Genomic DNA, 16,000 nt, shown 5'->3' on the forward strand with positions numbered 1-16,000 from the left:
TTCTCTGTCAACCATCCTGGTTAGTCAAGTAGAAAACATGTTTAGTGTTAGTGTGGCTTTAGCACGCGTTGGGTATTTGCTAATCTGCCTTTAACAAAGAGAACTGGTCTCAGGCTTAGTGCCTTCAACACCCTAGCAAGAACTTAATAAGATATTTTGATTTCATCTTCTGTTTATGGAATGTGATACTGATTTTCCTTATGGTGGTGACATAATGTTGCTCTTTAAGGCAAAATAATTAAGGAAAATATGGAATAAATTATAGTTCAGGTGTTTTTATTATCATTGTGTGCTGCTGAGTTGATTTGTGACTCACAGTGACCCTATGGGTCAGAGTAGTACTGTCCAATAGGGTTTCCTAGGCTGAAATCTTTACCGGAGTAGATCACCAGATCTTTTCTTTCGTGGAGCTGCAGATGGTTTCGAACTGCCGACCTTTTGGTTAGTAGCCAAGTGCTTAACCATTGTGCCACCAGTGCTCCTTAGTTCAGATGTAGGGGCATAATAATAAAAATCATGAATGTGTACCCATCTGAATGAAGCTGGGAGCTGCTTCATGGGTTGACATGACCTTCCTCACCCTCAGGACACACATGGTTTCTCATGATCATTGTGGAGCTAAGTTCTAAAGCTGTTCCTTGTTTGTTGGTTTCCCTGGGACATATACAGAAGCAATTATGACGAGAGCCATCCCACCATTAGGGGAGACTCCCTTCTTAAGTTTAGATTTTATAAACCAAATATACCCAAGCTAGTAATGGAGTCTTAAAACCTAGGAAAAATACGTAAGTTTATTGCAAAAGATAATATCCCATTTAAAACAGTTTAGAAATTTACAAAACCTTACATTAATACATTGTCTTTAAGAAGGTGCTCTATAGATGAGCTGGTATTAAGTTCCAAGTACAGTGAGTATACTTTTTTTTTAATTACAGAGAAAGCAGCTACATAAACTCCTGCAACTTAAGTTGATGTTTTGTTCTTTTTTTTTTCCTTCCATTTTATAAAAGTAATTTTTACTAAATTAATCTCTCTCCATAAAACCATATAACCTCAAGTACGGCGTTTCTATAGAATATCATGGCAGATGTTACATAATATTTTACAAAGAAGAAGTGATTTTCACATGAGTAGTGAGTATGGACTTTTGGTACATGTATGTTTGTTTTTAAAACAGAGATGGTAATTTTTGTTCAGCAGGAAGGTGTTTACCAAATCCTTTCCCCCCACAACAATTTTAAATGTTCAGTTTTCTGAAGAGATCTCTTTCCCATTTTCCAGACTTGGCCCAAACAATGCTGTGTTGTGCTTTGGTGTAGAATCATTATAGCCTCGTTTGGTTCTATTTCTAGAAATGTCAATTTTTTCCAATGTCAATTTCATTTAACTCCATTGAGGGTTTATCTAAGGCCCTCAACTTGACATACATGGATGACTATATGAGCTTTTTTATTATCAAAGTGTGGGTTGCCATGTTTGGTCCGTTCTCAGACATCTCTTCATTATTCCAGGCTAACTTTGGCAAATGATTCAGCTCAGCTCTGTTCGGGTCAGTCCAGCTCACGTTTGAACGTGCTCAGAGCTTATCAAGTGGGTACAGCAGGTGTTCTTACCCCATTTGAGAATGGACAAGTGGGCCCTGAAAGTTTCAGCAAGTTGCCCAAGGTTAGTGGAATAGACTACCCTTTTGCCTGGGTCTCTTAATTCCGGGAACAAGATTATTTTCATTCTAGCATGCTGCCCAAGAATCTAAATTCATTTGAAAATTAGTGTAAGCAAATTAAGATGGAAGCTCTACTATAAGACGAAATTACATAATAGAACCCAAATGATTCGCTTTATTGGATTATCCTCTGTGCTGTTCTTTTCCATTTCTGGGGCCAACTGAGAGTTGATTGTATGGATACAGAAAGAAAGATCTGTGGCTTTTAGCCAGTGGTAGCGTATCTTACTGAAATGTGGCTTCCTAAGCATGACAAGTATATTCGTCTTACTTCTAACTTGACGTTATGTATTCCGGTCTCATTTTGTGGGTTTAAACATTACACTAGAAGCAGAGCAAGAACATCTTGAATGACATTCCAAGACTTAAATAGTGCAAGCCGAGATTCCTTGCCAAATTTCCCTCTCGCTCTCACTGAAATAGCTTTGTGCACCGCAGAGCTGTGACAGGGGAAGGTAAAACTGTTGGAGTGGTTTGCCCAATTAGTCTCAATTTGCACTGGGTTACGTACATCCTACGTACACACAGGATGCTGAACTCTGCAAAGAAACCTACCGCAGACACTGGATCTTCAGAAGAGGGGATTCTGAAATGCCTTCTTCATTTAAATACATGCTTTTCTAGCAGGATCAATCCATCCACAGGCTGGTAGAGATTTTGTATTAATGAGAAGGAGTCTGAACCTTGCCATTCTACACCTCACCCCCAGGAGTATGTAGCAATTACTTAATTTTATTACTTTAGTAGTTTGTTCAGCCATGCAAGTTGGATGGGACCCGTGTATAGGGTCTTGTCAAAAGAATGAGCCAGACCTTAAAAGAATTCAGATTTTGGGAAAGAAACGTCTTTAATACTGAAATGAAAAAAATATATATATCCTCATCCCCAGTTCTGCTGCAGCTTCTGCTTCAACCAGGTGACCATAGTCTGGTTACCAGGAAGGGAGACTGTGATTAATATACGTTTGAACCTATCTACAAGGTTGTTGCAGGAGAATGCATGGAAGGAAAGGATGAAAACCAGTGTTGTGTTTTTTTCTACCTTATTTATTATACTGATCAGATGTGACTAATAGACAGGCTGCTGGACCTCATGACCTTAAATGCTGCAGATAAACTAAATGTGGAATCTGAAACTTCAAACCCAAACCAGATTCCACCCTGTTACCAGGCAGCCTCAGGTCCCAGAGGCATGATGGATTAGGGTGAGCAGTTACAGCTGTGGAAACCCTCTTTGAATTTCAACCACAACCCTTACTGGCTAAATCCTTGCAGGATAGCCACACCATCAATTCGTTATACCCTGGGGTGACCTGACAGTAAGGCCCCCCACAAGTCCTCGATTCGGAATCAAGGGGCTAATTAAAAAAAATGACAACAGCCCCAACACCCCAGAGTGATCTTGCATTTTTATGCCCTGCCCACTTCTGTTGTGCTTATGTATGCTGATATCTTAGTAAACTGCCAGTTTATTTATTTATCTGCTTTGTCTGGGGTATCTGTGTATAACCCTCCTCTATCTTCCTGCTCTGCACAGCACTTTTATTTTCTTTTGGGTTGATAAGCCTGCAACGCAAAGCAAGTGCCTAGCATTCTGGAGGTGCTAGAAAGTGCAGTAGTGGGTTTTGCTCACGGTGGAAATCTGGTCCAGCAAACCAAGATTATGCCTGGCCCCGTGTAACAGGAAACTCAGTCACTCTAGTGTCCGTGAAGTCCTCAGCAAGCAGTGGCACTCACTCAGGTAAGGTTGGCGTCAGGTCTCCAGCAGTGGCTATACCAGCCCCAAGGCTTTCCTGATTTGCAAGGTCAAGTGGCTCACACCCCAGGCCTCTGCCAAGAAGCAGAGAAGGCCTGAGGGCAATGGTTTCCCCAAGTCAGGGAGGCCATTTGGCGAGGGCAGAGAGCGTAGTCCCAACCGGCTCAGATCCACCAGAAGCACTTTTTCTTCACCTTCTTGGGTTTCCGCCTCAAGTCCTGTTTCTCTGGAACTGGGGGTTCTACTGGGGACTTTGGTGGGGGAGAGGCCTCTTCAACAGGTTCCGCTTCCTCCAGACTCTGTAGAACATCATGGAACCTGCCTTCCTGCTGCCGGAAATCATACTCTACACTGAAAAACAGAGGAAGAATGGAAAGTAGATTCAATTCAGTGTATCTGGATTTAGCATCAGCAAGTGCCCAGTTAGACAGGAAGTGCTGGGCTGACATGAAAGAGTATGGCCTTTGGGTTCCAGTCCCAGATCCTTAATTACCTACTGGCTGTGTGACCTTGGGAAAGTTATATCACCTCTCTGAACCTCCATTTCCTTATCGGTTGAGTTTGCATCTGCAGCGCCTTCCTCATGGGGAAGTTGTTAAGATTAAATGAGGCATGTAACACGGTAACCTGATAGTAGATGTTCAGTAAATACTGGCTCCCATCTTTTACATTTATTTAACGCTCTTAATTTTTAATATTTTTTTCATGTTATACATGAAAAATGTCTTATTATACAAGATGCAGGTGATACAGAGGAATTACAACCAAACATGACAGATCCTGTTGCCTCAGCCATTCCCACTTCACTCTCCAAGGGTGACCACTCTTAAGAGTTTGATGTCCAAGTGGTTCCAGGCCTTTTCTGCACATTTATATATATGTGTGTATGTGTGTTTCTCCGTGTGTGTGTGTGTGCATAGGAACATTCTGTTTTCCTTGTATAAACTTACTTTCCTAAATGTATCTATCCTGAAGAAAGGCAGTCAGAGTCGTGACTAGATACACAGGCTCTGGACCCCAGGGTTCAAATCCAGGCTCCTCCATTGACACGCTCTGTGTATGTGATATTAGGCAGGTTCCTCCACTGTTCAGTGCCTCAGTTTCCTGATCTGTAAAATGGGGATCGCAATAGCACCTATCTCAAAGCCTGTCATGGATTGAATTACATCCCCCCAAAATATGTTTAAACTTGGTTAGGCCATGATTCCCAGTATTGTGGGGTTGTCCTCCATTTTATGATTTTCCTGTGTGTTATAAATCATAATCTCTACCATAAAGAGGATTAAGGTGAGAGGTAACACCCTTGTTCAGGTCACATCCCTGATCCAATGTAAAGGGATTTTCCCTGGGGTGTGGCCTGTATTACCTTTTATCTTACAAGAGATAAAAGGAAAGGGAAGCAAGCAGAGAGGTAGGGACCTCATACTACCAAGAAAGCAGTGCCAGGAGCAGAGCGTGTCCTTGGGACCCTGGGTTCCTGTGCAGAGAAGCTCCTAGTCCAAGGGAAGATTGATGATGAGGACCTTCCTCCAGAGCTGACAGAAAAAAACTTCCCCTGGAGCTGATGCCCTGAATTTGGACTTCTAGCCTACTAGACTGTAAGAGAATATACTTCTGTTGGTTAAAGCCATTCACATGTGATATTTCTGTTACAGCAGCACTAGATAACTAAGACAAAGGGTTTCTTTGGAATTAATATGTGTAGAGCAAGATAATATGAATGAAGTGCCTACAGCAGTGCCTGGCACAAAGTCAGCCCTCCACATACGTTAGCCCCTAGTGATGATAACGTTATTATCATCATTAGCATTATTACCTCAAATACATAATGCCTTGTTCTTTGACTTGCTTCTCTACAATGTGTCTTGGAGATCTTTAGGTAGTTTGTCTAGCTTGTAGTATTCCATAATCCAGATCTATTTAAATAGTCTCCTATGGAAGGATATTTACTAATGTCTTTTCTTTTGGCTAGTTGTGTGTATGTTTTGGAGTCAATAATATACAAACTTGATCATATTGCACTGACTACCAAAAAGGCCTATGAGGTAAACGTGAAGCTCTGGGACCCCGGGCTCCCAGAGACTGAGGGAGTTGGAGGATGGAGCAGTGTGGAAGCTCTGGCCTGTATGGGCAGGTGTGTGTGCTCCCCCTGGGCCTCTCTCTGCCAGGGAAGTCAGCCCAGTAGGCCACAGGGACTCCCAGCCTGCCTCCTTATTCTCGCTCAGTTTACCCCAGAGAGCCGCTGGGCCAGAAAGAAGGAATCCTGTTAGACAACCCTGCAGGCTGTGCTTGAGCCCCTTCTGCCTATAATTGTCCACTCTCCTCCTAGGAGATTTACTTACAGAGGAGTTTTCAGTGCCAGGTGCTTGTAAAAAGGCTCTTAAGCTTGCAGATATGTTTGCTATCTGGTTTCATAACAGGGCTCTCTGAAGGCCCAAGGATGAGACAGCCAGTGTGGGAGTGCCAACAGTAGAGGAAATGCGGAGTCAGGAAAACAGTGCATTCTCCTTGTTAGCAAGGGTGGGGAATGGAATGCTTCACACGGCAGATGAAAGACCCCATGTCGGTGTGTGATGTGGCATGACTTGCTAAAGCCTATATACCCAGCAAGGACTAGAAAGAAGCTGTCAGTGAAGGGATACTTGTCTCCTGCTACTTTCCCACATCACCTCCCTGAGACCCAGGCTCATAGTTAGTGCTGGGGGTGATTGCCATGCAGCCTTGTCACTGATCATCCTGAGATAGAAGAGCTGGGGCTGAAGAGTCTGGAGGGCGAGGTGACCTCTTTGGAAGCCAGGCTGTTGGGGTGTCAATGCTTAGGGGGCGCTGGTCAGGGTTGTCGATTTGTTTGGTTTCTGTATTTTTGATAAGCGTTACCCAGATTGTCTTCTCTTTGGGTTATATCTTTTCCCTTTCTGCTTCTCCCGGTCCCCTCCACAGGGACACAGCCCTGGCTGGGTGACCTACCTAATGGATGGAACTCAGGCTGTGATTGAAGCAAAGTTCTACCAGTTATAATCTGAGAGATCTTGGAGAAGTCACTTTACATTTTCAAGCTTCAGCATCTCATCTGTAAAATGAGCATGGTACCTACTCACAAGATCACGAAAAAAAAAAAAAAAAAACGAAAAAATAACCAATTGCTTTTGAGTTGATTCCAATTCATGGAGACCCCATATGTGTCAGAGTAGAACTGTGCTTCTCCATAGGGTTTTCAATGGTTGATTTTTGGGAAGTTACTCACCAGGTCTTTTTTTCCAAGTCTCCCCTGGGTGGACTTGAATCTGCAGCCTTTTGGTTAGCAGCCAAGCACATTAACCATTTGCACCACCCATAGGATCTCTGGGAAATCTAAGTGACTTATTGCAATACAGCACTTAGCATAGAGGTAGACACAAAGTGCTCAGCCTGTCACTGACAAATATTTATTGAGCATCTTCCATTGTCAAGCCCTGTTCTAGGTGCTGGGGAAGGAATGATAGATCGGCAGATACTATCCTTGGCCACTTGGCGCTGCTAGTCCAGTGGCTCTGTGTCCCTAGTAAATGTTATCCAACATCAGTTGCTTTTAGAGATTTTCTAGCCAAAGCCCAGGAATTGCCAGGTCACTGAGCAGAAGCATCCATAGTCTCATATTCTGAATATTCCACTTCTAGAATGCATCACCTAGCATTGAACTTCTATTTGTCTCTGGGGAAGGGGTGGGTTTTAGTCTGCACCCACTTGCACCTCACTCTCCCGAGTGGAAACTTAGGGATATGGATTCAGAGGCTGGGAAACAGCTGTCTCCATCAACCTCTGCATTATACCAAGGAAGAATTTAAAGTAGTGAGTTGCAAGTTCCGATTCTCATGCCCTCTAGCAATGGGGACATGCACAGTTAACAGGTAGTGAAAATTTACATTCACAGATCCTTATCTTTGAAATAGCCCTGTCCTCCCCACAGAGACAGAAAAAACTGTCTTCATCCTAGAGCACCAGATATAGCCAAAAAGAGTGGGTACCCCCTGCTCAGTCTAGGGTTGTTTTTTTTTTTTAATGCTTTATGGTATTGGACATTCCATCCATCCATCATCTATCTATCCACCCCTTCTTCCATCTACCCCTCCATCCATCCATCCACCCATCCATCCATCCACCCACCCACCCATCCATCCATGCATGCATGCATCCATCCATTCATCCACTCATCTATCTATTTATTCATCCTTTATCAATATAGCTCTCCACCCATCCATTCATTCATTCTACTCTAGGCCTGACAACAGTGCTAGGTTCCAGAGACACAACAGTAAGCTAGACAGACTGCCTTTGTGGAATTTAGTACTTCTCATTGTGCAAAACAGATGATTAAACTAACAATTACTTTCAAAATGTGCTTGTTATTTATTTCAACTACCCCTAACTACTCTCCAGTTTTTCATTTATATGCCCCAACCAAAATATATGAATACACACATATACTTCTCCCACTTCTTATATATGAAATTTCTCTGACTTCATGATTCAAACAAGCAACAACAAAAACACCCACCTGGGTTTGTCAAGACTCACAACAATGTCTTAATACCAATAGAAAGGTAAGGCTCTAGTTGATTCCAGAAGGTGTACAGAACTGGCAGGCCTGGGAAGAGCAGAGCCAGGAGACAGAACATAAACTCTGTCTCCTCATCACCATTTGAAGTTGAGCCCAGCAGAGAGGAGGGAGCAAGGGCTTTTGAGTTGGATGCTCTTGGCTGTACCATTTACTAGCTGGGTGACCTTGGGCAAGTTGCCTCTCTTTCTGTGACTCAGTTAAATGTGGGGGTTATAATAGCTACCTCACTGAGTAGTTGTGCAGATGGGATACAATAACAGGTGAAATCTCCTCCCGTAGGCCACTGTCCCTGCCTACTCCACTCTCCACTAAGTCCTTTTGTCTTCATCTCTGAGGGAGTGAATGGCTCACCTCCTTGCTTATACTTTCAGCTCTTCAGTAATTGTACACCTTGTGAGCTACATTGCTCTTCACCCTTCCCCTTCATGTACATTCAGGGAAGAATATACTCTTTATGTTTCTATGGAAGCACAGCAGGATTCCATTATAATCATTGGGATTTAGGAAACTCCCTGGCCCCCTCTTGCAACTGCCCCCACTGGTCTTGACAATTTAAAGGGGATTGAAAGTGACTTTCTTTTCAAGGCCAGGCAAATAGCAGAGTAGAGAGAAGCATATGTGCTTTGGAGAGAAATTGATTAATGTTTTTTAGGCCAAAGCAATTTATTAACATACAGGAAAATTGAAGGTTTTCTTCTTGTTCACTCATTTGACAAACTACTGTTTAGTTTGGAGGGGAGGGGGGGGAGTGTGTTGTGCTCTGCTGGCAGCTGCCTTACAAAGGGAAGGGGGCAGCGCCCTCTCTCTCATCTACTTTTCATCTTGTCTCTGGGTGGAGAAGAGAAGATGCCCCCAACTTCCTCTTTAGCCAGCTCACACTGTGTTCAGCAACGTCTTGAAGAGAGGAATAAGTTGTCTATTTGGTGAGGATTCAAGTAAACTTAGCAAAGGGTTGTTTGTAGGTTCAAGGGAGGGACTCTTTGCCTTAGGCTTAGACCCAGAGGAGTCCCTGGGTGGCACAAACGGTGAAGCACAGCCTTGAGAATCCTGCAGTTCTACTCTGACACACATGGGGTTGCCATGAGTTGGAGCCGATTCAACAACAACTAACAACAACCAAAAGGCTGGAAGTTTGAATCCACCAGCTGCTCCTTAGAAATCCTATGGGGGCAGTTCTACTCTGTCTATAGGGTCACTATGAGGCAAAATCCACTTGACAGCAACAAGAAACCTTTCCAACCTTACTTTCACCTTCACTCCTATCTCTTTGCCTCCCTACTTTTCCATCTTTACCGTCTTCCACAATCCGTATTCCATATCCACCCTGTATTCCATCCAGGATGATAAGAAGAAATTGGTGCTGGGTGCTTTGTTGGTGAAGAGTCCTGGCCCACAGTGGGGGGCAAATGGTGGTCAAGGAAAGATTACCATACAGGATTCAGGACTGGAGCCATCCCAATGGTCCTGAGTACCCCAGGTTTGTGGGGCTGGTCCCCCTGAGGATGCCCGAGATACCTGGCACATGGTTCAGGCATGCCCAGCTCACTGCCTAGGGAACCTCAGAGTGCTTCCCCTCCAAGGAGATGTCTGAGCACGGTGCCATCCTGCATTTAGAAAGTGAGCTATGTGTGACCGGGAATGGATGAGATCTTTCAAGTTCCCTCTTGAGGGCGTCTCACTAATCTAGCTGACAGATCAATGCTTCAGCCATCATGCTAGGTACAACACAGAAGGATGCTTTTCCAGGTAATTGGAAGCAGCAAGGGCCCTAAGTCATGGCTTGTCGGGAAGAAGAAACAGCGAGGAGCAAATAGCAAAAAATAAATAAATACATAAGCAAACAACAGAGCCAGGTCCTGTGTACAGGACCTCTAACGGTCAAACTGAAGCCGGGTGAGCCAAAAAGAGATAAAAGTATATACGTGTGTGTGTGTTTGTGTGTACTCATATATATACATATATATAAAGGAATCCCTTACTTTTATGTAGTACTTTAAAATTTGCAAAACTTTCACTTCTGTGATTTCATTTCATTCATCTTATCCTCACTATAGCCCAGGAAGATAAGGAAGGTTGTTATCCTCATTTAACAGACAAAATTATTGGCAAAGGGAAGTCATACCATGAGTTATAACAGACCTTTGTTGTTCTTTTCTAAAGAGGGATCAACTGTTTAGCCAAGGGCCTGGCTCTTTCCAAGGTCTTATTCTAAGAGCCCTGATGGCTCAGGGGTTAAGAGTTTGGCTGCTAACCAAAAGGTTGGCAGTTATAATCCACCAGCTGCTCCTTGGAAACCCTATGGGGTAGTTCTACTCTGTCCTACAGGGTCTCTATGAGTAGGAATCAACTCGACGGCAACAGGTTTGAGGTTTTTTTTTTTTTTTTTTTTTCGTATTCTGAGGAGAAGAAACAAAAGAGTACCTGGACCACGTTAGGTTAGGGCACCTAGTAATTGAAATGAGCAGTGATAATAATAATAATTGCAAGAATAAGAATGACTATCATTCATGGAATGAAATCTATGTTCTAGACACTACGCTTCAAGTTTATTTTCATTCTGTCATGTAACTCTTACAGCTCCGTGAGACAGATATTATCTTAATTTCACAAATGAGGAAACTGAGAAAAGGGGAGGTTATATTTTACTGAGGAACAGAACCTGGATTTGAACACAGGGTGTTCATCCCCAGAGCTTGTGCCCTAAGAGATACTGCACTGAAGGAACCAAACCAACCACCCAAATGCCTTCAAGTCGAATTCGACTCATGGCAACCGCATGTGTGTCAGAGTAGAGCTGTGCTCCATAGGGCTTTCAGTAGCTGATTTTTGGGGAAGTAGACCTTTCTTCCAAGGTGCCTCTGAACGGATTCAAACCTCTAAACTTTGGGTTAGCAGCCGAGCATGTTATCTGTTTGCACCGCCCAGGGACTCGACTCCCACTGAAAGAACAGAGTTTTTATCTGTGAGAGACTGATTGTAAAATGTGTGTGGAGTAGGGGATGGTAGTGGTGACCAAGGCCTGGTGCTCCTGAATGACTCTGCAGCCCATTGTGGAAACAGAGCCGACCAGTGGCTGGGCTGCACAGGGGGCCCTTTATGGTCCAGCTGACCAGCCCACCCTGAAATCCTCTTCCTAGACTGCAGACCAGTCGTGACAGGGAGGCCACGTATGCAGAGAAAATGTGCATCCCCTAGGAGGCAGCTTACTGAAGGCACAATCTGAGCTCAGCAGTCTTGGGTCTGGTGTTGGCAACTGGAGCCACCAGTGGGCCTTGCTCTTTTGTAAAGAGAAGTGATGAGTCACCACAGCTGTAAACCATATGCTCCAAGCCAAGTTGACTAGAAAATGAACGATCCATGGGGTCTCCTTGTGGGTGAAAATATCCTCCAAATTCCTCTTCACCCCCTTCTTCAGTTCTCACTGGAGCATTTCCGAGGTGCTGCTCTCCACGAACTGAGGTGCACCAGAGATTTATTGACCTTCTGCGACTTTCTTTTTTAAAGAATTAGTGGTGAGAATCGATGGCTACAGTGAAGGGGGTTGGTTCCTGGCCACTTGGATAAATCACACCACTTTGGAGAGCATCTTTGGGGAAGAATTGCAGTCTGAGAAAGGAGGAGGTTTAGTTTAGTTGTTTTTTCCCCCAGACTGGAAGGGATATTGTTCCTAAAACTTTCTCCTAATGTCCAGTTTGCTCCTTATTTATAGGGTGTAATTTTGAGCTTCCCTGCTTGCAGCTACGTCAAGTCAGCAGGCCCACCCCTTTCTCATAGGGCATCTGTCTGCTGAAGAGTCCCTGGAGGACCACATATTCTCTTCTTGGCACATAAAGAAGCAGGGCCAAGCAGCAGAAGTCTTCTCTGCTGAGAGTTACCTTTGAAAGAAATCAGTTCTGGGACCTGTGGCCCTCTGGCTCTGGCTGCATGCTAAACTCTCAGAAAGGGTAGGTCGTCTCAGAGAAACTGAATCCATAAATTCAGGGGCAGATTAACCCATATATTCAGAGGCAGATCCCTGGTGGCACAGTGGTTAAGAGCTCGGCTGCTAACTATTTGGCAGTTTGAATCTACGAGCTGCACCTTGGAAACTCTGTGGGGCAGTTCTGCTCTGTCCTGTAGGGCTACTATGAGTCAGAATTGACTCGATGGCAAAGGGGTTGGTTTTTGGTTTTGGTTACTAATCTGTGGTGCACCATTTCACATGGGTTTCACCACATCTCTGAAAAACAGGTGAAATGGTACACTACAGATTACTAAGTAAGCACGAATAAGCACGTGCATACCTTGCTTATTGGGTAATCCGTCCGTGCATATATTCATGATTATGCAAGATCAAAAGGAATAAAAGGAAGGGGGAGGAAAAATCTCTGCTAGTAGGAGTTAGGTTTGAGTCCTGGCTCCGTTGGATCTTGGACAAGTCACTTAACCTCTCTGAGTCTCAGCTTCCTCATCTGTAAAATGGAAACAACCCCTAGAGGGTTGTTGGGAGTCTGAAATAACATGATGCAAGTACAGCATTTAGCAAAATGCCTGGCTTAATGCCTGGTTTGGCAAATGGTAACGATTATTATATTGACTTGACGAAAGAATAAACCTTGGGTCATTCTGTGGTCAACCGTGGCTTCCGCGCCAGCAGCCATCCATGTTTTATTCCTGTGAAATACTGAACTTGCTTGGTTTTGTATTTATGGCATGTTTCAGCCTCTTTAGCTATTAATACATTAAAATAGGCTTCGTTTTTATTGCAGACAAATTGCCGATGCTGTAAATCCTACTTCTTTCTCCATATATTGTAAGGAGGGGAAGAAAGGGGTAAAGCTACTCTAGAGAAACAGGGAATAGAGGCAACTGTCTTAGATATAAACCTGTTGGGGCTCAGAGAAATTTCTGCATGTATCCCAAACTTTATGCTTGTTTCCCCAAGAGACAGCTTAAGCTGTAATTGGTTTTGGTTGTTTGGGGGTTAAATGGCATTGTCCTAACATTTGTGTTCCAGCATTTGCAATCAGTGTTGCTCAGTCTATATTGGAATTTGATAAGAGCTGCAAATGCATCTGTAATTACTAGAAAGAACAGATCTGCTGTGTGCTTTGTAATTATTTTTCAGTGTAGACTTCATTGCTGGCCAGAGAGAGGACTGTGGCTAAAAGACCAGGCACTCACAGTCCACCTGGCTGCATACGGGGGGAGCATCATAAGCAGACAAAAGGAAAATACTAAATAATTTAAGTGGAAAGTTGGTTTTTAAACCCACAGGCCTGAGTGCATATTACATTTCTAGTGAAATGCCTTTTTTTTTTTTTTTTTTTTTCTGGTTAGGTAATGGCTTTAAGTGGCAGGCAAGAGCAAAGCCCAGTGGTCAAACAGCTTAACCATGGAAGGAAACTCAGGGAAGTGCTCTCAGGGCCACCCAACCACGTGACCTTGGGTGACTCCTATAGCTCTCTGGAGCCTCCTTTTGGTCTGTAAGGTGAAACCCTTGCTTTTCTCCTACAGGGCACATAGCTGTGAGCCTTTGGCCTGCATTGCAGGGAGCCTTCTTGTTATAAATTCTGAATATCAAAACTGTGAGGAGGAAGCACCAGGAACAGGACCTCTGGTTGCTATGTGTGAAGGGAGGCTCCTGCAGCCAATCACCTTTTGAATATCCACGACTTCTCTGTGGGGTTCAGAAGGCATCTCAACAGTGGAGGAGTCAGTAATGGTGAAAAAGCAGCTCATGGTTTGTGGAGTTTGCGAATGGTGGGGGAGGATTCTGTCACCTGGCTTGATGTCTATTACTTGGCTCACAAGCCTGGGGTGACCACATTTGTTGCTTGAAGGGGGGCGGGGTGTAGGGACGATCACCACTGTCAGATGTTTTTAATTGATCCTCCAGGACTCACCAGAGGGCGGTTCCCAGCATTTGGGCTCTTGACCAGAGAACAGAATTCGGCTTTAATTGGTCCTAACTTTAATTGGTGGAGAAACGTCGGCAGGGATTGTCATGCCGTCCCTGATCTCAGATGAGGTCTGAGGAGCTGGGAGATGTAGGAGGAGTGAGAGGCCGAAATGAATCCCCTAAGTCATGCATAATGCAGCCCTGGGCCCCAGAGTGGACTGAGAGACACTCATTTTGTCTTCTTATTGGAAATAGGAGGCATCAGAAGATAGGCCTGCTCTAATAGCAAGCCTCCTGTCTCCTCCTTCCCTCCCCTTTTGCCTCCGTTCTCACCTGCTCCCTCTACTTAAAAAGGTCTATATATAAAAAAAAAGACTGCCTGTGTAATCAAAGCCAAGCAGAAAAGTAATCATCTTTGCAATGATGCCTTTAAAACAAAAGCTAGTGTCTCGGCAATTTGATAAGTGAGACTGTTCTATTAATGGGCACGTAGACTGGTTGTCACAAAAGTTTCTAGTAAATCAGCTGTTGTGTCTCCTCATTTTAAGATTCTGATTTTACCTAAACAAGTGTATCTTGGAAGTCCCCGGGTAGTGCAATTGGTTAATGTGCTCAGCTGCTAACCATGAGGTTGGACATTTGAGTCCACCCAGAGGTGCCTCAGAAGAAAGGTCTGGCAATCTACTTCTGAAAAAATCAACCTAGCAACCAGTATTAACAGATACCCAGGGGATTCTGATGCTGATGATTCATGATCACACTTGGACCACGCTGTTTGGGGCCTCCATCTTCAAATGCAAGCCCTTAGGCTGCCCGTGGCTGAGGAAAACTTGATATCACATTCCACTGAACCCCAACACCCACTAATGGCATGCTGTGGAATCTGGGTGCAGGCAGACAGAACTGACTTCTGATCTTTCCATGGTCACTTATTTGTTCCAGAATTTTATGCAAGTGCCTGACCCTCTCTAAGCCTCAGTTGCCTCACCTGTAAAAAGGGGTTACTTTTCTTCTCTCATATGCTGTGAGGATGAAACGTGAAAGCAAAGGTTACTTGTAGTGGCGAATTAATAGGGAACAGGAAGTGGTAGCTCTCTCATTTCTTTCTCCTGTTTCATCCCAACACAGCACTGCCCTCAGCTAGCTGTCATAGCTGTAAAAATCACCAAATAAAGTAAAAAACAAAACTGACCTCCAATTAGATGTGACTAGTTTATGAATTCTGGGGGATTAATCAAGGCATATTAGTTTCCTACTGATGCTGTAACAAATTTCCACAAACTTAGTGGCTTAAAACAACACAAGTTTGCTGTCTTATAGTTCTGGAGTCAGAGTCCTCCAGAACTGTAATTCAAGATGCCAGCAAAGCTGCATTCCTTCTGGAGGTTCTAGGTGAGAATCTGTTCCTCCCATTTTCCAGCTTCTAGCGGATACCTGCAGTCCTTGGCTCATGGCCACATTACTCTGATCTCTAATCTCCTCTGACTCTTCTGCCTCCCGCTTTCCCTATGAGGACTCTAATGATTACATTGGCCCACCCAGAAAATCCAAGATACTCTTCCTATCTCAAGATCTTTGTTATGGATTAAATTGCATCCCCCCAAAATATGTGTTGGAATCCTAATCCCTATGCCTGTAGATGTGACACTGTTTGGCATGGTTTTCTGTTATGCTAATGAGGCTGTATTAGTGTAGGGTGGGTCTTAAACCTAAACACTTCTTGAATATGAAAAAAGGAGATTAGACAGAAGGAAGCACAAATGGGGGAATATAGATGCTTCATGAAGATCACTAAAGAGCCAAAGAATGACAGGGCTACAGAAGCTGAAAGAGACAAGGATCCCCCTGCCCTAGAACTGACAGAGAGAAATCCTTCCCCTAGAGCTAGTGCCCTGAATTTGCCTGAATTGTGAGAAAATAAATTTCTGTTCTCTAAAGCCACTCACTTGTGGTATTTCTGTTACAACAGCACTAAGAAACTAAGACAATCCTTAATTGCATCTGCAAAGTGCCTTTTGCCATTAAGATAACATATTCATAGAAT

General features: G+C 43.8%; 2 protein-coding genes across 3 annotated transcripts in view; one reads left to right on the forward strand and one right to left on the reverse strand.

Annotated features, from left to right (window-relative positions):
- The window catches only part of DOCK2 (dedicator of cytokinesis 2), a 543,298-nt gene that overhangs the window by 266,510 nt on the left and 260,788 nt on the right, over positions 1 to 16,000 (forward strand). The gene's annotated exons all lie outside the window — the stretch shown is intronic.
- Positions 1,141 to 16,000, reverse strand: part of INSYN2B (inhibitory synaptic factor family member 2B) — a 142,759-nt gene continuing 127,899 nt past the window's right edge. The window contains exon 4 of one of the 2 annotated variants that reach the window (XM_049874294.1): positions 1,141 to 3,829. In XM_049874294.1, coding sequence (XP_049730251.1) covers positions 3,643 to 3,829 — 187 coding nt within the window. In that variant the 3' untranslated portion in view covers positions 1,141 to 3,642. Of the gene's footprint in view, positions 3,830 to 4,450; positions 4,588 to 16,000 lie in introns of those variants that run through there. The other variant, XM_049874295.1, reaches the window with a different exon arrangement.

The sequence above is a fragment of the Elephas maximus genome, chromosome 2, assembly GCF_024166365.1.
Source record: "Elephas maximus indicus isolate mEleMax1 chromosome 2, mEleMax1 primary haplotype, whole genome shotgun sequence".
Lineage (NCBI taxonomy): Eukaryota > Metazoa > Chordata > Mammalia > Proboscidea > Elephantidae > Elephas > Elephas maximus.